Source organism: Pleurodeles waltl, chromosome 10, assembly GCF_031143425.1.
Source record: "Pleurodeles waltl isolate 20211129_DDA chromosome 10, aPleWal1.hap1.20221129, whole genome shotgun sequence".
Taxonomy (NCBI): domain Eukaryota; kingdom Metazoa; phylum Chordata; class Amphibia; order Caudata; family Salamandridae; genus Pleurodeles; species Pleurodeles waltl.
In genome coordinates, this window is record NC_090449.1 from 135732374 (window position 1) to 135760251 (window position 27878).

The 27878-nt window shown below is 42.5% G+C and overlaps 1 protein-coding gene across 4 annotated transcripts in view; it reads left to right on the forward strand.

The window, feature by feature from the left end:
* The window catches only part of WIPI2 (WD repeat domain, phosphoinositide interacting 2), a 182895-nt gene that overhangs the window by 137820 nt on the left and 17197 nt on the right, over positions 1–27878 (forward strand). For 3 of the 4 annotated variants that reach the window (XM_069209979.1, XM_069209980.1, XM_069209981.1), the window contains 2 exons: positions 6206–6370; positions 12537–12644. In XM_069209979.1, coding sequence (XP_069066080.1) covers positions 6206–6370; positions 12537–12644 — 273 coding nt within the window. Of the gene's footprint in view, positions 1–6205; positions 6371–12536; positions 12691–27878 lie in introns of all 4 variants that reach the window. The other variant, XR_011199056.1, reaches the window with a different exon arrangement.

Consider the following 27878-nt stretch of genomic DNA (forward strand, 5'->3'; position numbering starts at 1 on the left):
GTACACCCTCTTTGTGCCTCCTCCCAAGGGGAGGGGGTCACAATCCTAACCCTATTGGGGGAATCCTCCATCTGCAAGATGGAGGATTTCTAAAAGTCAGTCACCTCAGCTCAGGACACCTTAGGGGCTGTCCTGACTGGCCAGTGACTCCTCCTTGTTGCTTTCTTTGTTCCCTTAAGCCTTGCCGCCAAAAGTGGGGGCCGTGGCCGGAGGGGGCGGGCAACTCCACTAAGCTGGAGTGCCCTGCTGAGCTGTGACAAAGGGGTGAGCCTTTGAGGCTCACCGCCAGGTGTCACAGCTCCTGCCTGGGGGAGGTGTTAGCATCTCCACCCAGTGCAGGCTTTGTTACTGGCCTCAGAGTGACAAAGGCACTCTCCCCATGGGGCCAGCAACATGTCTCTGGTGTGGCAGGCTGCTGGAACTAGTCAGCCTACACAGACAGTCGGTTAAGTTTCAGGGGGCACCTCTAAGGTGCCCTCTGGGGTGTATTTTGCAATAAAATGTACACTGGCATCAGTGTGCATTTATTGTGCTGAGAAGTTTGATACCAAACTTCCCAGTTTTCAGTGTAGCCATTATGGGGCTGTGGAGTTCGTGTTTGACAGACTCCCAGACCATATACTCTTATGGCTACCCTGCACTTACAATGTCTAAGGTTTTGCTTAGACACTGTAGGGGTACCATGCTCATGCACTGGTACCCTCACCTATGGTATAGTGCACCCTGCCTTAGGGCTGTAAGGCCTGCTAGAGGGGTGTCTTACCTATACTGCATAGGCAGTGAGAGGCTGGCATGGCACCCTGAGGGGAGTGCCATGTCGACTTACTCGTTTTGTCCTCACTAGCACACACAAGCTGGCAAGCAGTGTGTCTGTGCTGAGTGAGAGGTCTCCAGGGTGGCATAAGACATGCTGCAGCCCTTAGAGACCTTCCTTGGCATCAGGGCCCTTGGTACTAGAAGTACCAGTTACAAGGGACTTATCTGGATGCCAGGGTCTGCCAATTGTGGATACAAAAGTACAGGTTAGGGAAAGAACACTGGTGCTGGGGCCTGGTTAGCAGGCCTCAGCACACTTTCAATTGTAAACATAGCATCAGCAAAGGCAAAAAGTCAGGGGGCAACCATGCCAAGGAGGCATTTCCTTACAGCACCTCTTTGACCTTTGCACCTGACCGGCCCTGAGCTGCTGGTGTGATAACTTTGGGGTTGCTCTGAACCCCCAACGGTGGGCTACCTTGGACCAAAAACTGAAACCTGTAAGTGACTTACTTACCTGTTAAAACTAACAAAACTTTACCTCCCCCAGGATCTGTGAAAATTGCACTGTGTCCACTTTTAAAACAGCTTATTGTGTTTTATGTAAAAAGTATACATGCTAAAGTAATGATTCAAAGTTCCTAAAGTACTTACCTGCAATACCTTTCAAATGAGATATTACATGTAAAATTTGAACCTGTGGTTCTTAAAATAAACTAAGAAAAGATATTTTTCTACAACAAAACCTATTGGCTGGATTTGTCTCGGAGTGTGTGTTCCTCATTTATTGCCTGTGTGTATGTACAACAAATGCTTAACACTACTCCTTTGATAAGCCTACTGCTCGACCACACTACCACAAAATAGAGCATTAGTATTATCTCTTTTTGCCACTATCTTACCTCTAAGGGGAACCCTTGGACTCTGTGCATACTATTCCTTACTTTGAAATAGTGCATACAGAGCCAACTTCCTACAGTCAGGGTGTCAGATGAGACATTCTGTAAAATAGCTTGTGTTATTATGATTCATTTACTTAAACCGACTTTATTGGCTGTGGATGGAAACAAACAAACTCTAGCAAATCAGATTGGATCTGCCAGCTTTGGCCCTTTCCTGAATTTGACAAATATGTTATTTTCCTCAGTGTCATAGGTCACTGTGTTAGTGTCGATATCCACAGCAATTATTATTATTTTTTTTAATCGAGAATGACAGGTGTTCTTCTCTAATGTTTGGTGGGAGACTAGGTGCCCCTCCAACCCTGAGACTTGACTGGTGCACCTGTGTGACTTTTCAGGATATTACTGGAGTTGTCTTGTGTCTTAACATGACTGTAGGTGAGGTTGATTGCCGGATATGGTTATGTCAGATTGGCCTGTAGGTAGCAAGGACTTTTAGGGGACAGTGTTTTCTTGACATGTTTTAGGGAGTAAGGACCGGAGTCCTGTGAGAAAGGTGGCATTGATCTCGGTTATTCAGTCTGATTTGAAAGCTTGCCAGGTCACTATCCTCTTGGGTTTGTGGCAGGCCGGAGGCAGAGGTTTTTAGACAGTGTATTGGATTATGGTGCTTTTAGACTTCAAGAAAACTAGAATGTCATCACTATCTGTTAGGTCACACTTAGGGAGATTTTCAGGACGATGCGATTGGCCTGCTCCTGTTAGATAATAAATATCTCCCTTCATTGGTCTGGTGTTGGTTCAAGAAAGGCATACATTTTTGGCTTTCTTAAATTTTTTTGGATTAGTCCTTGTGTGTTTTTGTATCAGTTATATCCCCCGTCAATGTTTACTGTACAGCCATTTAGTTACTAGGACCTTCAACCACTGGTAAAGCGGTTGAGGTCTGGTGGTGCTTGGTTGTATTTTGGTTGCTCACATTGGAAACCTGCTTGTTTTGTGTGGGTACAAATGATTGGTTAGTGCTAAAATCTCTGAGTAGGACAAACATTTAACCCTTGGCATAAATGTTCTTAGCGAACCTAAGTCATTTTTTTAATCAAAGATTTTACCCATTCCGTGTCCATTCAAGGGCAAAGGCTTATTTGGAAAACAAAAGCACACCAGATCCTCTAGTGACTCCTAAAGCCTATTGTACCACCACTACTTCAGTAGTGGTTGCTTATGAGATCGGTATGGCTCATATAAAATGCCTCAAAATCACCTATTGGCCTAATGGTCACCACTACAAAAGGCAGAAGAGGGACCAGATGAATAGGTTAAATCATAACCTGTTAATCTGGTCCCTGCTGTTCTGCTGGCACCAGGCTTTTAGAAAATCTTCCCCCTGCCCATGCTCAGTCCAAAGATTCTACACAAACAAATAAGGTGGCACATCAAAGAGAATAAGCATCCAGCATTTCGTTTGTTACAACTTGTCTTCTCTAAGCAAATCTCCATCCACCAAAGGAGTGGTTTATGCTTCTGTGCCATTAGTCACACAGTGGCTGTTTGTCTGCTGCTCAGCTGTATCTCTCACTCAGCGCTGACCCTCAAAATACACTTTGAATGAGGATCAAAGTCCTGTGCTAGAAACCATACTTTTTTCTGGTTTTAGCCTCAAATACCAACTGGATCAATTCTGTGCAAGATTTTAGAAAACAAGAAGTTTAATGAATTATGGCTCATGGTTTTCTTGGGTCTGGTGGGCAGCATCCTAGTGTGATATTATTTTTGAACAGGTTTAAATTCCAAAACCTGTTATGACAAACTTTTTCCAATAGCCTGTTATCAGTGTTTCATCCAGTCACTGCGCGTCTTCCTTTGGAGTTATGGCAATAGACCTTTCTTCTTGTTTATGTTATAAACCATAAACTGCAAACGTGCAGTCTTTTTATTTTGATCCTTCTCGTTCATAAATGTGCTGAGAAGTTTACTTTTGTCATGAATGTCGGGTGACCGTATTTAAATCCTACCATCTCCAAGCACCTAGGCAAAACCTACACCACAGTTTCTTAATCTTTTGACTTCTGCAGACCCCATTGAATCATAGTTGTGAAGCCTGAGACCTCCTTGCCTTTCTATGATACTCAAAATATACACAAACGAATACACACTTTATGAACTCAGCACTTCTACTGTCCTTTGAAGATGCTTAAATATGAGGGCACCTACGTGCCACTAATAGACCAAGGTCGTATACATAAATCAATAAGTAATTATTTGAAATTAGAGCTCTCGGTACAAGTGCAGAAACAGTAACTGGGTTGACATTCGCTTTGGACAGATACAGGACAGCAGTCAAGCGTGGTATGAACAAAGCTGGAGACCATGCAAGGTCTTTGAGTCAAAAGCTGACAGATTAATATTGTAAAAAAAACAAAAAGAAAAAAAAACTAGACCAGGTGCTCATGTGCCTGAGTATATATTGTCTACTGGGAAGTGGAATCTGCCTATGGAAGTATTTGAGTACTTCTGAAACTGCAGGTATACACCCTTTCCAATGCTTGAAGTGTAGGTGCGTAGTGCATGTAAATGACTTACCAGAATGTGCAGCTTGGATGGGCCTTTTGGGTAGTGGACCTGTGTGTAGTGTGGAGATGTGTGTGATTACTAGAAATTCATTAGCAATTCAGGTGTTTTAGTCAGAAGCTGATCGCTAGTTCAGATTTAACCACCTTTGAAAGCGAACAGTGAATTTGCGCATTCACAAATGCTCCATCCTGTATTAGTGATAACTCTTCTAACTAAAAACGATTTTAAAAGGATTGTGATTATTTTTATTTATTTATTTTATTAATACACATGCCAAATATATTGAGCCGGCAATACAGTAAACCTAAAGTATTATTTCTCCATAGTGACTTCAATATGCTCATAGAATGTACCACCTTTATACATTTATTTAGCTCGAAATTGTTACATCTACTACAGAAAACGTTTAGTGGTCATATGAAGCTTAGGTGTCCAGGGGTTCTGTGAACCACGTTAAGAACCACTGGCCTAAACCGCTTGGGATGCCATGTTATTTTTCTTTCTTCTGGGGAACAAATTCCCCTCACCCCAGAAAATAGAGAGTCTTATAGAGCTGGACCTTTTGTACTCTATGCTTTGAGGTATTGTATTGTATTGTAATAGTATTTATATAGCGCTTACTACCCCAACGAGGCGTCGAAGCGCTTTTCGGCGAGTAGCACGCTACTCCGGGACCCAACAAGAATTAGTGATGGATTAGTATCGGGAAATATGAGTACAGTTTTAGTATTATTATGAGTTAATTTGAGCCGCGGATATGAGAGTTTGTTATTTAGATTGACTGGAGTAATGGAGGGGTGGAGGAGGAAAGAAATCCAGAAGTGTTAATTGGGAGTATATCCTTCATTTACTCATCCCAAAGGCAAAGATATACTTCTCTAATGGGAAACAATCCACATGCCAATGTTCAATAAAGTTTTTTTGCTTGTGGAGGTTATGCTACTCAGTGTATAATAATGAGTTCAAGGAATAAATGAAAGCCTGGTCCAGTAAAAGAGCTGCAAAGGGGAGACAGTCTCCTAAACATATCCGGAAATTATGATTGCATCTCGCCAAACGGTGTCCATCATTGTATGCGGGTACTGTACTTCTTAAAACATCTAAAAGCAGTTCTTTTGCTACCTTTGTGTGTCTTTTTGATGCAAATTCAGTTTGCTAAATTATGTGCTACAACGAGATACTTACTCCTTTATCTTAATCTCAATATGGCCACCAAATCTGCCTTTCTGTGGTTAGCACAAATATTCTCTTATTGATTTAACTCCGTTACACAGAATAAAGTAGGGATGTTCCTGAGTGTATAAAGGGATACCCAATATGCTCACCAAATCTGCTTTTCTCTGGCTAGAACAAATATTCTCTTATTGATTTAACTCAGTTACACAGAATAAAGTAGCTATTAAAGGTATGTTTGTAGTTGCAAATTGATATATACCCTCTTTTGATCCTTCTGTAATATGCATTTTGCACGTTGTCACATCCCAACTATTTTAGAGTGTCTCCAATATAGAAATTTTGTCATTGCATTTTGCTCTGCTAAGACTAGAAACTGCTTCAATATTGTGTCTCACGCAGCACTGTAAAATCTTTTTTTCTGCCTTGTCCATTTACCTTTTTTTTCTAATTTGCTTGGTTTGTAGTTCTTCTACTTGTATTGCCACGGCTTCTGTAACTTTTGTGTTCTCTTCACTGCATGGGACTTCAGGATGATAAATGTCAGTCAATTCTAATAATCTATTCCATTTTTCTTTATCTCTTGTTTGCAGACATACGATCAGTAACTGTCAGGTTTTCTGTATACTGCTAATGTTGCAACTATATGATGTGCTGATTGATTGCTGTTTTATAATTTATAAAACAATAACAAATATATATTAAAAAACAATCTATACCATTTTCATTTGTGGTGGTGCTTTATTTTGCAAATTTGCATGTTAATGCAACCCCCTAATTATGACTTGTTTTGCTTTCAGGCCTATTGAAGAGCCCACAACCTGGACGGGTTATTTTGGAAAAGTACTGATGGCATCCACTAATTACCTGCCTTCTCAGGTCACAGAAATGTTTAACCAAGGAAGAGCGTTTGCAACAGTTCGTCTGCCCTTTTGTGGTCATAAGAACATCTGTGTTCTTGCGGTGTAAGTAACCTTGCTTTCTCCTTTTTTATAAGCAGCCATGTTCAGATGCTTCTCAGTTTTACTCTGAGCGCTTCGCTCAGTGCCTAATGCATCAGCTTGTTGTGATTCAAACTTGAAGCTTGTATCTCCAGGATAGATTAAATGTCTGTCTTCAAGAGTCACTAGCAAAAAGAGGCTATGAATAGGCCTGTAATGAGAATCCAAATGCAATCTTGGCAAAAACGCTCAAACCAGCCTGCGCTCTGTCCCCTCATGTTATCCCTATTTACATCCATCAATTTTCTTCTCTACTTTTCCCCTCTCTTCTTCATCTTTGATCACCTATGCTCTACCCCACCTTACTGCCCTCCCTTTTCGTTTGTTCTCACACTCTCCTGAAGCCTCCTCCATGCTTGCTGTAATCCCTGCATTTTCAAAACCGGCCTCCATTGGCTCCTTCCCACTTAGGAAGTGCCCAGTGGTTTAAAAAAAAAAAAAAAAAGGCCTGTCCTGCCCTGGCTATGAGAGGAAGCGAAAATGATCTGTCTGGCATGTCTCAATTTGATTGGGCTATCTAATGAATATTACGAGCGATTCTTCAAAGTTTCCTTTCAACTACCTGAGGATAGACCCACCGTTATAAATGTTCCTTAGCAGTTTAACTTTTATTATTGTTCAGTAATTTTATAATTACTGTCATATGTGATGGATAAAGTGTTTCCTCTGAAAATAGTGCAAGTACAAACTATGAGAAAATGCAGGCGCACAACATCTAAGCAAACCTTGGCATAGACCACACAGAAAAACAGACAGAACAACACACATGAAGGCTTCCATGCACACCCCATGCACACACCCATATACAGATCAGAATATGCAGAGGCACTTATTTAAACCGACTGTCAAGCACACAGATCCCAACCTTCAGGCACTCATGCATTGAGACCGCCATGCATGCAGTTACAGATGCCCAGACCACATGACCAGTTTGTACCTATACATGCAAAGAATCTACATACATATTATGCTACACACACTTTCATTCAGGCTGCACACAAGCAGGCACACATATATAGATAGGGAATAGATGAACCTGTGCCGCCTTCACTTTCACTTCATCTTTAGACCTTCTCAAGAGTCAATCTAATTGGAGTGAGAGTAAAGAGTGCTAAGGCTTCTTTGGTACTTTGCCTCTGTTTGGAGAAATCTGTTCTAGAGGGTGCTTTAATAGTTCAGTCTCTCTGCCAAAACATTGGTTGAAGTCTTAAAATAGCAACTAAACAAGACCAAGAGTGCCTTTTAGAGCGGATTAGTTAGATTGGGGTTAATTCAGTTACTCACTCGGTTAAGTTGTCCTTACTTGATAAAGACTCTCATGCCCCCAGAAGGGATTATTAAATGATTTGTGGAAAATCCTTGAGTTACCAATCACTAAGTGACCAGTGTCTAATCAGGGCATGGCCTATTCTGAAGTGATGACAGACAAATCGGGGCATGGTTGATTAATAAGTAATGGGTGGCAAATCTGAGCATAACCTATCGCTCAGTGACGAGCGTCAGATCTGACTAGTCCCCGGTGACTGCGGTTGATTCAACAAGCTCAGCAGCAGATAGCATCCAACTTTTTAAATTTTAATCCAACCAAAACAGAGCTGCTTGACACTAAGAACATTAGCAACAAATGAAGCCCCGACTGTTAAACATTATTGTAAATCCTCTTCAACCCAGGTGAAATCTTTCTAAACGCTAGGTAATATCACTGACTCAGAGCTTATTTGTGAATCTCAGATGTTTATAGTCTCAAGGACTTGCTTCTGGCATTTTAGAGGTCTGAGAAAAATCCTGCACTTCGTCTAATCGTCTCGCCATTAGCCTGTAGGAACAGCTTTAATGAAGTCCAGACTAAACTATGTGAAATGAATGTTATCTTGGTTTGCCTAAGGAACTATTCAGGAGACTTCAGCTCTTAGAGAATGTTGTTACTCTCATCATAACAAGTTCCTTTAACAGAGATCATGTGTCCCCTATTCTTGCCTGGCTTAGTCGGCTATCCATTGAAGAGATTCTTGTTAAGATCTCTGTTTAATTTTCATCAAGTTATTTACAGCTCTACTCATACCAGCGTGTTTTCCGTTCTTCCGGCCAATGTTTGCTAGACATTCCCAATGTTAAAACTGCCTTGTATGTGAATCAGGCTTTCTCAGTTGAAAGGTTTTAAAATTGCTTTCCCACTTAACTTGAAAGCAAAGCTTATCTTTACTTGACCTTTTTATATTATATTGCCTCTTTAATACGCCTGGTGCCAAGAAAAAAAAAGTGTACATGAATTCTAGAAATAAAACATAATAGGATTGCTGAGTTAAAGGGCTTACACTTGAACATGCAGTGATAACTAGTAAGTGACTGGAACAGTTTGGAGAGCTGCATTTCTACTATTTATACTTCTAGATCTCAATGGCACACTACGAAATAGCACTTAGGAGACTCGGGAGTAAAATTGAAACTTATTTTGAGAGAAGGTAGATGAATGTGTATTATATCTTAGCAAGAGTGATAAAAAGCTTTACATTAAATTACCTTAAAACTAACTGGCAAAAAAAAAAAAACAGTTACTGTTGTTTTGAAATTGCAGAGGTACAGCGTGACTCAATGTAGGCCTGCCTTTTTTGAGCGTAAAGAAATGAGCAAACGAGATTCTACTGGCTCTATCTGTTGTCCCGTTGTATGTTTTGCTTCATAATATATAACATCTTCTGGCCCTTGGAATAGCTGCCCTTTACTTCTGCAGAAATACGTATGTGAGTAGAATATATATTTAATCTGATCTACATCAAACAATAACATTTAAAATATTTGCCTTTTGACCCCCAGATATAATTTTTTTTATAGTTCCTAAATAGAGGAACTTTCATGAGGCTTTCTTCAGTATAGGCTGAGAAATAATATATTATTTATTTAAGGTAACTGTCACCACCATTGAATTCTGTGGCCACAACATACATACAGATGTAAGTACTTTTGGCAATTTGCAACAAAGTAGTCAGGAAAAATATACACTTTGAACTCTGTTGTGAATTCTTTTTCTGTAATCTCTCTCTTTGAACCTGCTTTCTTTTCTCCTTGCATGCAATATGCTGCCTTGCATAATTATTAAATTATTACAATGATACATGTAAGACCATGACACATGACACTTAAGGTTTATGAACGTCTGGTAGACAATGTGTATTTTGCTGCATCATTGGGCAGTCACTGCAAATACCATTCTTCAGTTATTTTTTTTTTGTAAAAGCAGGACTTCATTTTGTTCCACTGCTTTCCAAAAATGTAATATGTGATCTAAGTGCCATGAACGCTGTTAGTGAAATTCATAAGCCCAAACCTAAAACGTCTGCATTGCCATTACTTCTGGTTTGGGTGTACCCAAGCAGAACAAATGCTTAAACATAGCAGAAAAAGTAATCAGTTTGATTACTGATCTCACAATTGATCAGGAGTATGGACTACTAATCTCAAAATTGATCAGATATATGGACATCTGCAGCAACGAATTTTAATAATAGTTTCCGAATGTAGCCATTGGAATTTGTTTGAAATTACTTGTTCATCAGTATGTTTTCAGTTGTTGACTTAGAGGTTATAAAGCACAATTGAGTGTGCATTGAAAGCTCCTAGTTATTTGGCCCGATTCTTGTACGTGCTATTTCTTTAATTGTTGTGTCTTGCTTCTCGTAAATTGACATGATTAGTTACATGCTCATTGGAAATCTGTGTGGATAATGCTTGTAATTAAGTAGTTGTCTTATTTTAAATATGTAAGCTATTTGTGCCCACATTCAAGAAAGACTAAATAGATGTCAATGCTCACATTAAGGGGGTCTGTAACCGCCATGCGGCCGCACTCCCGCGGTGCCCATTACAACATCCCTGCTGGGCCGGCGGGCACAAACCTAGTTTACGCCCGCCAGCCCAGCGGGGATGCGGTCGCAACATAGGAGCCAGGGGCCCCAGGACTCCCCTTACTGCCAGCCTCTTCCTGGCAGTGCAAACTGCCAGAAACAGGCTGGCGGTAGGGAAGTCATAATCCCCAGGGCAGCGCTGCTTGCAGCGCTGCCCTGGCGGATTATCACCGCCGGGGCTAAAACGGCGGGAAACCGCCGGCCCCGGCGGTGCGACCGCGGCGCTACCACCGTGGTCGAAATACGGGTCTCCGTACCGCCAGCCTGTTGGCGGTACGGACGCCACTTTAGCCCTGGCGGTCTCAGACCGCCAGGGTCGTAATGACCACCTAAGTGTCCTGTCAATTCGTTTTACTATTAGTCCCAACCAAAATAAAAAGGAGGCTGTGGATAAGCAAAATTACTCAGCATTGTACCACAATGATCAAGCCTACAATCTAATCTGAAAAAGTCATTTTAGTCAAAAAAATGATTTTCCATTTATGTGTAAAACGTGCTACAAAATGTAAAAAGTTAAGTTTGTGGACAGTATACCATCAGTTCGTCCCTGAAGTGTGACAGCCAAACAATAAGCACCTAAAAATAAGAAAAAACACACTGGACCTCTGTCATGGAGATGGAGAGTTTTGTGATGGTAAGACAGATCAGTATGTTAACCCTACAACTGGGAATACAGTTACAAAACTGGTAGTAAATGAGCTCTCTAGGCGAACCATCTGGCACTATCATGATTTCCACCGATTTGGAGGTCATAAAATGGGAGATGACAAGAAACTAAGACAGTTCATTGTTTAAGGGTATCTTACTCGAAGAGGCACAAAGCTTCAACATCCGAAATGTGTAGCTTTCAACTTGAGAAATTATTTTTGGTGATTTGACCAGGGGTGTTTTTGAAAGCATAAAAACATGCAACAAATGGAACTCTGCAAGAGCTTAGTACATCCTGCTACCTATGTTGGTCTTGACTTCATTTAGACATCTGATTATATCAATGTTCAGCGATATAATGCACTCATCAATCTGTTATGACATGGTTGTGACAGATGCTCAAGAAGCAGGACATATAAGAAATATAAACTTCTGTGTATTTTGCTAGCTAATCCTCATACATAGAGACTAAGAACGTGATACAGCTGAGGAAGTCTGCTTTACAGGAACTGTCATCAACCAATGAATTCTGCACTTTTAAAACAATGAAAATTCTGAATGATGAGGGGTTGTGGAACCACAACTGGACCCTAGGCTGAGTTTCCTTGGGTGGCTGATTTCTAAGTGTTGGCATATGCTGGTCTTATAATGCCTATATCTATAAAGTCAGTCTATCAGCATTCATTGATCAGTCTTCTGGTTGACAAGTGGCATATATTATTGGAAAAACCCTAATTTATATAATCTGGAAGTGTCCTGGCATGGAACGTATTTCAAGAGTGGATCTAAAAATATGAGAACTTCATTTATTTTAAAAGTAATGTGAACAGTATGAATGACTAAGTGTTGTAGCTGATGGGAGCCTTGTACTACATCTTGACTAGCGTTTTGGAGCTTGAGGTTATACTCATTGGGTGTTTTTCCTTTTACTTATTGATTTTATCCATACACTTTATTGTTTTCTCTTTTTTCTCCCTATGAAAAACATTATTTAGAGTTCATTTCCATAGTTGAAAAAAGGGCACGTTGATCCATATGTCACTATACCAAAAGCCTGCTTAGCTCTTATTTTTGCTATTGTACTATTTTATCATCCCTTTTCCCTTTTCAGAAATTTAAATAAATATATTTTCAACTGAAAACATATTTTTGGTGAACAAATATTTCTTGCTTACGGAACAAAAATAACTATTCAAGTCCTAAAAATATGATATTACAAACTTCTAAAGTCATGAGTAGCCTACTCCAATGTTAAAAATGTGTGACTCCCTGATAGTAGTTGCATAAAAGCAAGTTCTACATTTTGCCACATTTTCACTGGAGCATTGGCGTTATGCTTCAATCTCGTTTTAGGACTTTTAGGATTTATCTAAAAAAAAAAATGCTGAATAATTTAAATTATGAGTGAATCAAGAAAGCATTTGTCCCATGCAGTCATTATTACCTTTTCTGTTTCAGCATAGTATCAGATTCTTGTTTGGCTTAACCAGCAGCTGGCAGTATCACTTTTGTTCGTAAAAAATGTTTTGTACTTTCACCTTCCAACTCTAACTTTTGGCTTTTTTATCACACTCTATTAGGATCCAGAAAATACCCAGGCTATTGGTTGGTGCTGCTGATGGTTATCTGTACATATACAACCTGGATCCTCAGGAAGGGGGCGAGTGCACACTAATGAAACAGCACAAGTAAGCACTGCAAAAGTGTCTTCTTTCATCATTGTCCAGATTCTTAGTGAGTCTTTTCTTAATTTTTGTCAGCACCAAATTACCTTTTAATGGCGCTTACTTTTATTACCTTAACCATTCCAAATTATTTATATTTTGAAACTAATGATCAAGACTAACATGTACACCTATGTAAAAATTCATTTGTTTTTCTTGTAGATATATAGTTTTTTGTCACCCCATGCTTTTTTCTTCCAAACGATTGGATGATCCCTCTAGTCTCAAAGAGCAGCACAGTGGTTCTCTCTAGAAAACACATCTTAGTGGAAACTCAGTAAATGTGGGTCTATGTCTTCGTGTGTCACTTTGACAACATTTGAGGTGCAACCTACTACATAATTGTCCCCACCTGTTCCAACCTATTGTTTTTATAACTTACCTTTATAGTGTAGGAATCAACTTCCCAAATGTGCATACCTTATTCTGGTGAGACCAACTTCTCTGATTGTCTAGCCCACCTAGATAGTAGTGTTGTGGTGTTTGAATTAGATTTCCTTAGAAAATAGAATGTTTGTCTCTCTCCTATAAAAGCCCGTGCCCTTTGAAGCAAGCATTAAGCTCTGTATCTGGTGAGAACCAAATGTTTCAGTAGTTGACCCACAAGCAGCCTGGATTCTGAGCTCAGAAACATCAGTCATGCAAGTCCCTCTGACCTTGGTGCTGGAATTTGGTTGAGATCTCTCAAGATACAATTCTAGCCATTGTCTAGGTTTGTGGTTTTTAACCTTTTGACTTCTGTGGATCCCCACTTACCCATTACTGGAGTCTAGGGACGCCCACTGAATCATTAGTGGAATCCAGGGACCTGGGTCATTAGAACTTGGAGACCCCAGCCTATGCATCATTGATGATGTGAACTGCAAAACAATACACATAAAATACAGAAACAAACATTCATCAAACAAATACACAAATGATAACATATTAAATGTAATTTCCCGACAAATATTATTTTTTTTAAAACAATAATTTTACTGGCAAAAGTGGAGCATTTCCAAAATTCAGTTGAGGCCACTCATCATCCATACTATATTCTGTTATGCACTTCCACTGCTCCTACCACAAATAAATCTGACAATACTAACCTAATTTTCAACCTCTAATTTCTAATTCCTTCACATTTACAAAAGGTTCTTTATGTATATATGTTATTAATCTGCTAATATTATTTAGTTTTCTAAGGAATCACAAACCCCCTAAGTAGACGTCGCAGACATCTAGGGATCCTTGGACCACAGGTTCAGAACCACTGGTCTACGTAGGAGCTGGTATGAGTTGCTTGGTACTAATCATGTTATTAGTTGATAGTATTCCAGTACCCAGGGTCTGTCAAAGGTGTCTCAATTGTCTTGAGATAGCTAGGTTGAGTAGTCAAGCCTAGGTCTAGGAGATTATGCAGTAAGAACCCATCTAAAGCATAGTATAGTAAAATAACCCTCCCTAATGGTCAATGTCCAGCCAGAGCTGTAGTTTAAAAACTATATATCTCGGTTTACATTACAACATCCAGAGGTCTGTACACTCATTTGTTGGTTTTCCCAGGACTACAAACTTTATTTTAAAGACAAAGCCAGTAGAAATTTCTCTCAGAAACGGCAGGTTTCAACCGTGTTAGGACTGCAAGGAACAGATCTCGGTTGCACATCCACACATGTGCCTGTGGTGCCTAAACTTTGGTCAAGACTCAGTCGTGCAACAAACATGGCTTATGCACCAGAAGGCAATCAGAAAGTGGGAAGCAAAGCTTCACATCGCCCAGCTTTTCGAAGAAGTTGTGTTTGAAACAAAGGTCCTGCTCCCAGTCTTGGGGCATTCACAGTCACAGTCATGAGGTCAGTCCCACACAAAATCCTTTTCTGCTGGAAGTCTTCAGTAAGTGGAAGCTGAAAACGCACCACAACAACAAGAAAGCAAAGCAAGATTCTTCACCATCTCATCCTACGTTGGCCCGTGCTTGCACATGTCTATGATATCAGCCTCTGCTACTCCCTCGCCGTCAGTACCATCAGAGGATAGGGACCTTCTTTGGCTCTGACTCCAGTGTGTTCCAAGACATATGCAATGTTCTTCATGACACTGATGATGACTATGAGGTAGACTATCTGCTCCCAAGCCCCCCCCCCCCCTCCCTAGTTACAGTAACAAAGGGCTGTATTTAGATTTGCAAAATGCCAGTGGGCTTGATACTTCACTAGAGGCAAAGCTGGACTCAGCAACTGGTCCAGCGATATAATTAAATGCCACTTTTGCTGTTGTAGGGAGAAGAACAGCAGGAATGCTAGCCTTGCAATTGCCCACTCTGGAAACAAAAGCCCTTGGCAGGAAAATATTTTCCTCAGCTATCTTGGCTTTATACTTTTTGAGTATGGTGTACCTTCTTGGCTGATACACCCAGGCTCGTGAGATAGTCAGCCTTTCTCGAGGACCTTGAGAGCTCACTGGCACAACCAACTCAAGACAGATAGGACGCAGCAATGTATGTGTTGTGTGCATGCAGGCTTGGCACTACCAGCTAAATAGGCCATGCCATTTGGGCTTAAAATGCATGCCTGGATACAATCAGTCCGTTTTTCATGGGATGTCCATTCGTCCTTAATGGACAGTCCCTTTGATGGAGCTAAAGTATTTATAGAGAAGACTGACTCTGGGCTCGAGCGATTCAAATATCGATGTCCCGGCTCGATCCTTGGAGTTACTGTTCTCATCCAATTCCATCGGCAGTAGAGAAGGAATGTGGGCTGTTTGATAGACCTAGCTTACCAGCAGGGCCAAATCTTAGCAGCAGAAAACGCAGCCCTTTTGGGGCTGAGTATGTGAGAGCAGCAGAGGCTATTCACGCTGCGCAGCAAGAGACTGCTCAAGGCCTCCTGGTGTGGTGGGCAGGCCCTACCTCACCTAGGACAAGCCACTACTTTTTCCCACGCACTTCATGGTTGTGGCAGACGTGTCACTGCTAGAATAGGGGTGAGGTGGGTAATCTGGGAGAGGTTGAGATCAGAGGCTTCTGCTCTGCAGCAGCTGAACATCAACCTTTTGGAGCTTCGGGTGATCTGTTTGACCTGGACAGCCTTCTTACCAACTTTCAGTGAAAGGTTGGTATGGATTCTAATGGACAGCACATATGTCAAGTGGTATCGCCGCAAGCAGGATGGTGTAAGGTCCTGGGGCCTATCAGCAAAATATATTTCTGGCAGCCAGCCACCTAGTGGGAGCCTTGGACACCAGATGGGACACACTGAGCAGGTGTTGTCTGGTGAACCACAAGTGGTACCTAAATCCCAAGAGGGCCAGGCTATCTTCGATTAGTGGGTCAGCTAGATCTGTTCGCCGCCATCTAGAATGCACAATGTGAAAGCTTCTGCACCCTAGAGTTTTCTCCAAAGAGGTTGGGAGACTCTTTATGCTTGCAATAAGACACTGTGGCCTTGAGTTCTGAGGACATGATTGGGCCAGCCTCCTTACACCACTTTGTTCTCAGTCTAATTGGTGCTGCAGACTTAGACTGCCTTCCTGCCATAGGTGGCATTGCCCTTCCATGCCGGTATGTAGATCACTTGCTGATATTTTTCTGTTCACCACACCCGTCAAGAGGAGAGGCTTCACCTAACTGACACTGAGGTTTTTAAGTTTCTACAGTGACACTACCAGAAACCATTGCATGTATGCTTGGCTCTTTTGTAGTATTTACAGAAGCAAAGAAGAGGACATGGCAAAGAGAGCTCTGGCATCTATGGTGTAGGAAGCTGGCTTTCTGTGTTGTGTATCAATGTAAGGTGTATCAATGTAAGGGGACACTCTGCAGATAGTCAAGGTGGCCCTTATTGGTTTACAGGTGGTACGATAATAGTTCCAAATGCTCTTTTTTGTGGTAGTGTGGGTGAGCAGACACACTACCACAGAGGGTAGTGCTAAGCATATGTCTAGTAACCTTTTTAAACATCAAACAGTTAGATTGGGGGGCTTAACACAAAGCCCTAATAGTTCATATTAGAAATGTGGAAAAAAAATGAATTCGCAAAAATATTGTTGACTAAATCAATTGTGAGTTTCTTTGTGGAAACACCTATTGATGGATGGTATCAGCAAATGCAGAGTCTTCTATCCCGCTGAGGTTCCACCAACGTAGGAAGCTGGCTATCTATGCAGTGTACCACTGGTCCAGGTCCAGGCGACCTTTACAGTTTTACAGGGCTTACAATAATATCACATTCTCTCTTTTTGTGCTAGTGTGGGTGAGCAGTTTAGGCTTATCCAAGGGTAGTACCAAGCAGTTGTTGAACACACACAGTCAATGAGGCACCCACTCAAGAAGAAACTCAAGATCAATTTGTAGATAAATACAAATACTTTAAAGACATGATTCAACACCAGAAAAACCTCAAAGACGGTACTATTACAGTGTGTCAATTTGTGCAGGTAAGTTACAAGTTCACTCAAATGCGCTTTCACGCGTAAAAGACCTTTCATTGAGCAAAGTACATTTGCTGCATAGTGCACACAGGTCTCCGGGGTCCCCTTTTGGTCTTATCATGCTAGGGGGACAAGGTCACAGGAAACACAAGCATATCAGTTTTACCTGTCCTGGGTCGTCCAGGTGCAGAGTTGCTGGATGGGTTGGGTGCCTTGCACACTGTACGGTTGGCGTAGAGTGGTGACACCTAGAAAAAGTCTGCAGGGGGGACAAGTCTGAGAGCTCCCAACAGGTTGCTCGGTTTGTGAGGGTCCTGGGAGCAAAATGTATGATCTTCGACCTGGGCCAGGGAGCTTGGGCACAGAGGGTTTAAGTCAGCTGGTCCTGTGTGTTGAGGTGCCGCCGGTACACAGGGAGACCTGCAGAGGGTGAAGCAAAAGAGACAGTTGGATCATTCTCCTGGGCATCCTCGGCAGCTTCATCGTCTCTCGGCAGTGGTATGGTTCAGACACACCCAAGTCTTGGTTTTAGCAAATGCTCCGGTGCCCCAGGTATTGGTGCTGTGAGGTCCATGAAGGAGGTAGCATCTCAAGGCTGGGTAGAAGCATCAGGGCTGGTCTCCTGATCACACAACCTCCTCCTAGTGAGTTGCTCCCTTAGTGGGTCCGATGGACAGCAACACGTATTACTGGGCAAGTGTGATCGGTGTCTGCAGATGCAGTGAAGTGTTTCCTCCATTTCAAGGGAGATGCTGGCTAGTTTACAAAGCACTGGCAGCCCTTCAATGCTTTTGAGAGATACACAGGTGCAGGACGAGTCTGGTCCGGGCGGTTGTCAGGACAGCAGCAGGTTTTCAGGGTTTGGCACCACATGTCCAGGCGGCCCTCTTCCCATGTTGGTCAGTTCTTCTTTGTCCATCTTCTCCTAGAGTCAGGCGAATCTAAGTTCCTGATGTCAGGGAGCTACCTAAGTACTCAATTTAGAGGTACTTATGGAATTGTTGTGTAGTTACCAATGGGCACCTCCCTATATGACCACGTCCTTTGGGGAGTGGGTATAACCCCATCCTCCAATCAAAAACAACATTGGTGGAACTCTTCCTTCTTGAAGCACGTCAGGCTGCCCCCTTAGGGGCCTGTTTGCATAGCTAATTTCCTGCCTGTCCTGGTGCCAAATGGGACTCCATGCAGGGGGTGGCAATTTGCAGGACTGGGGAAAGCCGGGGTATGCAGATTCACTAGCCATCCTTCTAGAGGAGATAACACCTTCTTCAGAGCAGGCATTGTTTCTGGCCTATGAGAGCGAGGGCTCTCACCACCAGGGGGTAAGAAGCATGTGTGTGATGACAGGCTGGTCGATACTAGTCAGTCAGTGTACAAACAGTCTGGTAGGTTTCAGGGGGCACCTCTAAGGTGCCCTTTGGGTGCAAGGCGTAATCAATCCAAGACTGGCATCAGTTTGGATTTGTTAAGACGAGGTGATACCAAACAAGGTAGGTTTCAGTGAAGCCATTTTGTATCTGGCTAACTCGAAATGACGAGTGTCCAGTACATACCTCAAGTTGGCTTCATAATCACTTGCACCATCTAGTAATCAAGCTAGACATTACAGTGGCATGTCTATTCCTGCAGATATGTCCTTGCATCAAATATAATGCACCCTGCCTTCGGCTCTAAGGCCTGCTGTAGAGGTGACATATATATGCCCAGATGCAGTGAGTGGGGTATGGCAAACAATGTGTGCCATGTCGTGTTTTCTCTCACTGCTTGCACTGTGACACACAGTCTGCAATGGCAGGCTGAGTGCAATTTTTAGGTGGGGGGGTGGGGTCAATTAGGGTGGCACAATACTTGCTGCAGTCCTTGGAGGCCCTCTCTAGCAGTCCCTAAATATTGGGGTACCATCTACTGGTAGTAGAGTGGGTACCTATTTACGTAATTTAGATCTTTTACCTCATTTTAGGGGAAGAGTACCGGCAATGGGAACCTGTTTAGCAGGGACCCAGTGCGCCTCAGTTGAAAAACCTCAGTACCAGTGTGCAAGAAGTGGAGGGGGCGGTGACAGTGTCCAAAAGGGGCACTCTCCTACGTATGGGTAAACTTAATTAATTCTGCTCTTCCATTAGGATCAAGATAGCTTTGATAGCATAGGCAAGGGGGTGCTGGTTCTTGATATCTACCAGCCTGCGACATGAGTGTCTGTACTCATGTTCTCGAAAGACTACTGACTTGACATCTAGGTCTGATAGGGGAGATATTTTGCCTACTCGATCTTGCAAACTTTCGGAAACCAGAGCACCAGGTCAAACCATTCCACCATAGGATGTACTTCTGTGGTAGCCATTCTAAAAGTGAGGACCCTGCAGTCAAGATTATGAATCAGAAGTAGTAACTTATTTAGGTTATTCTTTGGAGTGCACTCCTAAACATCATAATAAGGTTCTGAGTTAGGCTTTGTCTCATGGTCCCTTTGCAATTTGTTTTATGTGTTCTGTGTCTGAAGGAGCCAAAGGAAAAAAAAATAAGAAACTGATGCCCACGTGCAAAAGGGCCTCTTATATGTGGCTGTGCTCTGTCACTTCTTGGGTGGTATGAAGTCAGTGTGGAGCCATATGGCACCACCTGCATGCCCTCTTGGAGCGTTGCTGCTAAAATCTCCAGATGGTGAGTAATCTGTGATTAGGAGTTTCCTTTACTACCCTGTATATATCCCATTCATCCACTAGAAAGAGAGCTTCCAAATGTAATTAACGTGTTCATCTTTTCCCTCCTGTCTAATGTCAATTTGAACCCATTGGTGTGTCTTACAAGAACTCTCTGTCGTCGTGGTGGGAGTCCCATGGTAGCAATACTAAAAGCAGTGCTAAAGCCTTAGCGTCAATCTCCAGTGCAAAACCAATACACATTGCTTTCCTATTCCCATTGTTTTCACATCCAAACTTCAACCAGTCAGAGCTCAGACCCAGAAGCACTCATTCCCTGCAGAGCCACCATACTTTAGGATTCTTACCAGACGTCGTGTGTTGTTTAGTCTCCCTGAGCTCTGCTCAGTCGGTGTTTCACTGCTAAGCATTTGACCTAAAGCTCCTCAGTTCATCTTCAAACCTTTATGGAACATCTGTGGTACAGTCAGGGAGTGTTTGACGTTTGTGACAAAATGTCTGTGGTTAAAAGAAGGCCGTTCAGGCCTTGCAAGACTCGTATAAAGTCCAGGCTCTATTCCGAGAATACCCACAAAGAGTGCTTATACTGTCTTTATCCCCAAAATAAGCCTAAGGACTGCAAATATTGCTGTACTTTTTCTGCAAAAACCCTCAAAGATCGAGAGAATAGAATGCTCCTGTGGCTGCAGAAAAAGAAGACTCACTCTGACTCTGATTCTGTGTGTGCAGAGAGGGCTTATTCCTCCTCAAAACCAAGAAGAGAATGGGGTTCTTCAGCATCTGAAACACTCTAAAAGATCCAGGTCACGCAGTAGAGAGACCAATACTGAGAGGAAGAGAAGTGAGGAGTCAGCAGATACTTCGTCTTCTCATGAAAAGACTTGTTTCCCTAACCCTATCTGCTCCTTATACTACGTTCAAGGAGCTGTCAACAAAGAAAATGTGTCCGTCCTTTGCATCGTCGATGAAGATTGTATCGTCTACGGCTCCCATCGCGCCTAGAATGTCCTGATGGCAACTTGAACTACATTTACGAGAAGGACGATGATTTTGGCATTGTCGCTGACGAAGACTGACAACAAGTGTCGTCGATCACGCCATCTGTGATGGTGAAGCTGTCCACACCAACAGCTGCACTTGCTTCATTTTTGGTGGCAAAAGCTACTTCTGGATCCACGTAATTGACGATACTGTTGATGATGGGAATAGACACTTTGTACATTTCTAGCAAGGGTATGACCTCTTATTTGCCTCAGTATATTTCGAACATTTCACCCCTGCCTTCAGCACATTTACTGAAGTTTCTAGAATCTGGGGATGAAGGTCTTTTTGGTCCTCCTTATATTTCCTCCCAGTTGAATATTAAGTGTCAGGTGGCAGAGGATGAGGAAGCGGACCATGACCAGTTAGAATATCTTGAGGATGAATATTTATTTTCTGATAGGGGTCCTCAATCCACCTAAGAATATGAAACATTCCAGGAACACTATCCGTATGAAGACCAAGAGGAAGAACCACACCAGGGGCAAGAGCCGGCTGCGCAGTCAGTGACACACTAGTCATGGACTTGCGCATGATAATAAAGGACTACTGCAGGAGATTTCAAAATGCTAATGCCACTCAATAGCCTACATCTAAGCAGGGAGCCCTTGAGTCCATTCCTTCCCCCCCGGAGCACGCCCAGGCAACCAAAAGAAAGGTTACTTTTCAGGACAGTGATGATGACCAGCACACGGAAGAGATCCAGTTGAATTTTAGTGTCCATCCTGAGTAGGATGATTATGTGACACCAATGCCAGCATCTCCTTCTCTGCGGACCTTGGTAGTTTCCATGACCTGCTTGAAAGAGTGTCCAAGGGCTTTGACCTTCCTCTACCGGCTAAACAGATCAGTGGTTAATTTGTAAATAAAAACTTGTGTGTGCCCAAAGCTTTCCTAAGAAACACGCGGCTGCTGTATTTAAATGTGCCAGCACAGAATAATGGTAATCCTAAAGCCATCTCTGGCCTCTTTAACCCATTGACAGCCACTCCCTGCCCCTTCAGCTCACTCTTGCAGCTTTCTGCCTTTTTTCTTTGTGAAGCTTTTCCGTCTTTTTTTGCTCCATCATTTCTTATGTGTCTTTTGCTTGCAGTAATTGCCTGATGCAGAAAATAAGTGCTGGTCGTAAAAAAAAAAAAGTGCCTGTGTCCCGCACCAGCAACCACCAGCTCAAATTAAGCGCTGAAACAGATAGTGTGCTTCCTCTATGATTTTAAGGTGGGAGCGCAGCGCACAACCGGTGCTATCCCTATTGCCGATTTATTTGGGAAGAAGGCTTAAAACTAATGAGGACCCCAACGTCAGTGGTGGCTATGATCTCGAAGATAGATAAGAGCTACAAAGCTCCAGAGAAATCACTGGTATGCCTCATTGGTCAATCTACATCGGACTCGGTCCTTATGCAGGTTGCTCAGAGAAGTGTGAAAAACTATTCCTTACCGTGCACAGCTCCTACGGACAAAGAAAGCCGCACGCTCAATAATATTGGAAAGTGGTTCTCTGCCTTGGAGGCTACTTCGATACAAGCCTATAATGCACTGGCCATTTTTGGGAGATAAGACTGTCAGATGTGGTCTGACATTTCATCTCTATTAGAGTATCTCCCATAAGACAAAAAGAAGGAAGCCCATTAAATATTAATGGGAGAGAAGGCCCCATATGAAATTATTGAGGTGGCCATGGATGTTTCTTCCACAGCCTTCAGGTAAATGGCGGGAGCAGTATTGTGGTGCCAAGGATGGTTAAAAGCAACTGCTTTTTATCTGGACGTGCAAGCCAAAATTCTCAACATGCCGTTCGACGGTAAGAACCTATTTGGAAAACTAGTGGATGAGATTCTGCAGTCTATAAAGGCGGATACCGAGACTGCAAGATCGTTGGGCACTTTGCAGCTGAGGCGTTTTCATCCCTTTCGGGGCAGAGGTAGAAGCCAATTTAGTACCCGACCACAATTCCAGCAAAGGTTCCAGCCTTACTCACTCACCATATTCTGCCTAGTCCTACAGACCAACAATTTCTTCGTATTCCGGACAACCTGTTTGTCGACGTCCCTCAGCAGGAGGAAAGTCACAAGTTACCAGCAGGAGGCAGGGATGTCACTTCAGTCCCACGTCAGTTTGGCAACTCTCTCTCTCTCCAAATTCTTCGATAATTGGAAGCTCATCTCTTCCGGCAGATGGGTGTTGGACGTATTCCAACATGGTCACACTCTGGAATCTGTTCAAAAGCCTGCCTCCCAATCTACCTCCACGCAAGGCACGTAATCATCATCTTCCAATTTTGAAAAAATATATTTGATTGCTTCTTTCCAAGGGGGGCAATAGAGAAGGTGCCATTCAGTCAGCGTAACCAAGGTTTCTACTCCAACTTCTTCCTCATCAAGAAGAAGTCAGGAAAGGGGATGCAGATGTTGGATCTGTAGCTCTTAAATAAGTTAATCAAGAAAAAGACCCTTTAGGATGCTATTTCTTCAGGAGATTTTGCAGCTGGTGAAATCCATAGACTATCTGTCGACCCTAGATCTATTGGACACATTATTTCTACATTCAGATACATCTGAAGCACCAACGGTTCCTCAGGTTTGAGGTGGCAGGATGCCATTATCAGTTAAAGGTGTTTCCTTTCGGGTTAAGGTCTGCTTCCAGAGTACTTACCAAATATATGGCACCGGTGGCAGCTTTTCTCAGATTTTGAGGTCACCAGGTGTTCCCATACCTAGACGGCTGTTTGATAATGGGTCCCTTTTTTCATTCAGCAAAGAGGTCGAAAGGCTTGTCTGCGGCTGTTCCAATCCTTAGGTCTCAAACTCCACAAGGAAAAGTCCTCACTCTTTCCGTCCTGTTGGCCGGTGTTCCTATGAGCGATCCTGGGCACGAGCCTGGCAAAAGTCTTTCCCACGGAAGAAAGGATTTCTCGCTTATAAGCAATCACGCAATCCCTCTCTTCAAAAGAGTTCACTTCAGTAAGAACATACAGGTCCATGTTGTGGATGATGTTATCTTGCATCCCATTGATTCTGAATTGCTGTCTTCGTGTGCGACCTCTTTAGGAACAACTCAATGCACAATGGATTCAATGCCATGGATCTTTTGAGGACAAGATTTCACGCACCCCAAAAATGAGGTTAGCGATGTCCTAGTGGACTTTCTGAAACAATGTCTTACAGGGGCTCTTGTTCCATCCACTGATACTATAGGTGGTGATGACAATGGATGCCTCCCTAGCAGGCTGGGGAGCTCACCTGCAGGGCTTACAGGTTCACAGGAAATGGTCCAGTCAGGAAGCATTGTATCACATAGACCTTCTAGAACTGAAGGTGTTTTTTTTCTGGGTCTGCAGGCCTTTTGTCCCAGAAACAGCAACTTTATAGTACTGGTGAGAACCAACAATACTAACACAGTGTCTTATCTTACCAAGCAAGGAGGGACAGAATCACAGGGTCTATCAGCTCAAGCACAACAAATATGGCAGAGGCTGTTAACTAACAACATCTCGTTGAAAATAGAGCATGTTCCAGGAGTACAGAATGAATGGGCGGATTCCCTCAGCAGAACGCACAAGCAATGCCACAAATCGGAACACAAGCAGAGTCTGTTAAGGAATGTTTTCCAGTCTTGGGGTTATCCAAGCCTAGATCTTTTTACCACTGTGCGCAACAAGTGCATATATTTTGCCAACAGATAGCCTCAACCGGCTCTCGGGGAAACGCCTTCCACTTCTCTTGGATGGCGACGTTTACCTGTTCGTTCCCCACTCATTTCAAGGGTCATACAAATGATAAAAAGAGAATCTTGCTTTCTCTATTCTTATCCCCCAGACATGGCAGAGACTGTATTGGTTCACCGAGCTTCTTCGTCTGTCCGAGTGCTCGTACCTTGAGTTCACGCTGAAGGAGGATCTACTGTCAATGAACCAGGGACACCCACAGATTCAAACTCTCCACTTGTCAGCCTGACTCCTCACCACGCTGAATTTAGAGCTCAAGGTCTCTTTCACGAATGTTGTTCAATTCTGCGTAATGGTCATGCTCCTTCAGTGAACCAATGGTACTCTGCAAAGTGGAAAAGATTTTGCTCCTGGTGTGCTTCTCAGTCTTATCATCCTTTCTCATCAACGCCTGAGTGGATTTTCCCCCATCTGCTGCATATAGCCAAATCAGGACTCACACATGCATCCATTAGGGTGCATCTAGCTGCAATTTCTAGATTCAGAGAGAGATCTGGACAGTTACCTTTATGGTCCAACAGACAGGTGAAGGAGTTCATGAAAGGTCTTTTCTGGGCTTACCTTGCAGGCAAGCCTCCTCCTGTTCTTTGACAGCTAAACACAGTATTATCACAACTTACGAGATCTAATTTTTAACCCATTCACAAGTCTGAAATGAAATTCCTCTCTTGGAAAGTGGCCTTTCTTGTGGCTATCATGCCTGCCAGGCTGATAAGTGAAATTCAGGCTTTCACAATTAAAGACCCTGACTTACAGTTTCAAGAGGACAGTCATCCTGCACACTAATCCATTATTCATCCTGAAAGTGCTGATGACTACATCTTAATGAGCCCATAATTTTGCCTTCTTTCTTCTGTGCTCTGTCCTCACTTGCGAAAAGGGCCTTGTATTCTCTGACATTAAACGCTGTTTGAAGTTTTACCTAAAAAGGAAAAAAAGTTTTCTGGAAGTCAAGTCAGCTGCCAATTTTCTTCTCATCTCCAAGAATGGGTTAAGCCTTATCACGAGCCAACATTTCTTGCTGGGTCTTGGGGACTATAGTCTTCTGTCATGAAAAGGCAGGACGAATGCCTACTGCTACACCTTCACAAAGCACTACTGCTGGATTCCTGGAGTAAAGCTGATGTGGCAGTTGGACAGACTACTTTGCGACGCCAGTTTTCATGAGGTAGGCCGCTTTTAATTTAAGGCCATTTCTGTTACTATGCCTACTGTTTTTTCGTGTCTGTTTTCAGTTATTATAGTTATTGCTTTCTGATGTGCTGCTTTTTCTATGACCTCTTTACAGTTTCAGTGTGCTTGGTTTTACCCTTCTTATTTAAGGGATTTCACTGTTGGATGGTTCTCCTTACCAATCGTCTTGGTAAAATTGATACTGCTAGCTAGTCTGATGCTAGCATGTGAATTGATACAATACTGGAGAAAAATCAAGTTACTTACCTGTACACTGTTGTTCTCCAGTATTGATATCTTACATAGATTCACATGCACCTTCCCTCCTCCCCATTAAGGCTCACAATTTCAGACCTCTTAGGCTTGTATTACACTCGTACTCGAAACTGAGGTATGGTGGCTCTGCAGGGGATGAGTGCTTCTGGGTCTGAGCTCTGATTAGTTGAAGTTTGGGTGTTAAAGCAATGGGAATAGGCTAGCAATGTCGATTGGTTTTGCCTTAGAGATTAATGCTAAGGCTTTAGCACTGCTTCTAGTGCTGTTACCGTGGAACTCCCACTATAACTGGGACGATTCAAGCATGTAAATCTATAAAAGATATTAATACTGGAGAACCACAGTGTACAGGTAAGTCACTTCTTTTTTACAGGTAAACAGTTAACACCTTGTAAATGTTGGGTCAAGCAATAAAATAATAATCTTCTGTTTCTAGTGAGATAGATTTTGGTTTAATTTCTGAAGCTAAATCCATCTAAGTCTGAGATTTGAACGGCAAACCTCCTCCGCCACTTTAGTTGTCCACAAGCTGGCCCCCCTTATCTGTGGCCTCATTCTGTGCTTCCTAATTGATTGCAGAATTTTGACATTCAATTTGATCATCAACTATCCCTTGACCCCTCAGAAAGGCCTAATTCCTGCTTTTTTTCACCTTAGTCATGTCCTGCTTTGCTTCAGACTGAGAGGGAACGAAGCCAAAGAATGCAAGGAATGCAGCACTCTTTAGTCTGAGGAATGAATTTATTAAGGCACTTCCCAGGTTACACGAAGATAAGAATGTGAACACTTAATCCCTTCGCTGCCATTAATTCTCCCCCGCCACATCCCCCCATACCCCCCAGCAAGCCTTTTTTTTGGCTATTTGGGCCCTCATAACGTCATGTCCACATAAGCTATCCAGGTCAAATTTGTGTCCTTTTTTACCAACATCCTGGTGATTCTAAAGGTACCCAGAGTTTCTGTGTACCCCTGGCCGAGGCCAAGAAATTAGCCAAAATACAGGCAAAATTTGTTTTGGGGGGAAAAATCTGACAAAAGTGCTGCAGAAGAAAGCATGTGTTTTTTTTCCCTGCAAATGGCATCAACAAAGGGTTTGCGGTGCTAACATCACCATTTTCACAGCTTTCAGGAACAGGCAGACTTGAATCAGAAATCTAAATTTTTCAACACACTTTTGGCATTTTACTGGGACATACCCCATTTTTACTATTTTTGGTGCTTTCAGCCTCCTTCCAGTTAGTGACATAAATGGGTGTGAAACCAATGGTAGATCCCGGACAGCTAAACATTTCTGAAAAGTAGACAAAATTCTGAATTCAGCAGGGGTCTTATGTGTAAATCCTTCAAGGTTTTCCTACAGAAAGTAGCAGCTGACATAAAAACATAAAAAAATATATTGAAATTGAGTTGAAAAAAACAGCAATTTTATCTAAGTTTTCTTCTGTAACTTTTTCCAGCTATGGCAGATTTTTTAAAGCAATATACCGTTACATCTGCTGGACTCTTCTGGTTGCGTGGTTATTTAGGGCTTGTAAGTTCATCAAGAACCCTACGGTACCCAGAGCCAATAAATGAGCTGCACCTTTCAATGGGTTTTCATTGTACACTGAGTATACTGCAATTCATTTGGTAAAATATAAAGAGTTAAAAATATGTATCAATGAAACCTTTGTATTTCCAGAATGGACACAAGATAAGGTGTTGAGAAGCAGTGGTTATTTGCAGATCTCTGAATGCAGGGGTACTCATACTAGCATGTGAATTACAGGTCATTTCTCAAATAGACTTCGGTCTTACACACTGCCATACATTTGAAAGGAAAAAATGTAGAGAAAGACAATGGGCAGTAACACTTGTTCTTCTATTCTGTGTTCCTCCAAGTTTCACAATAAAAATGGTGCCTCAC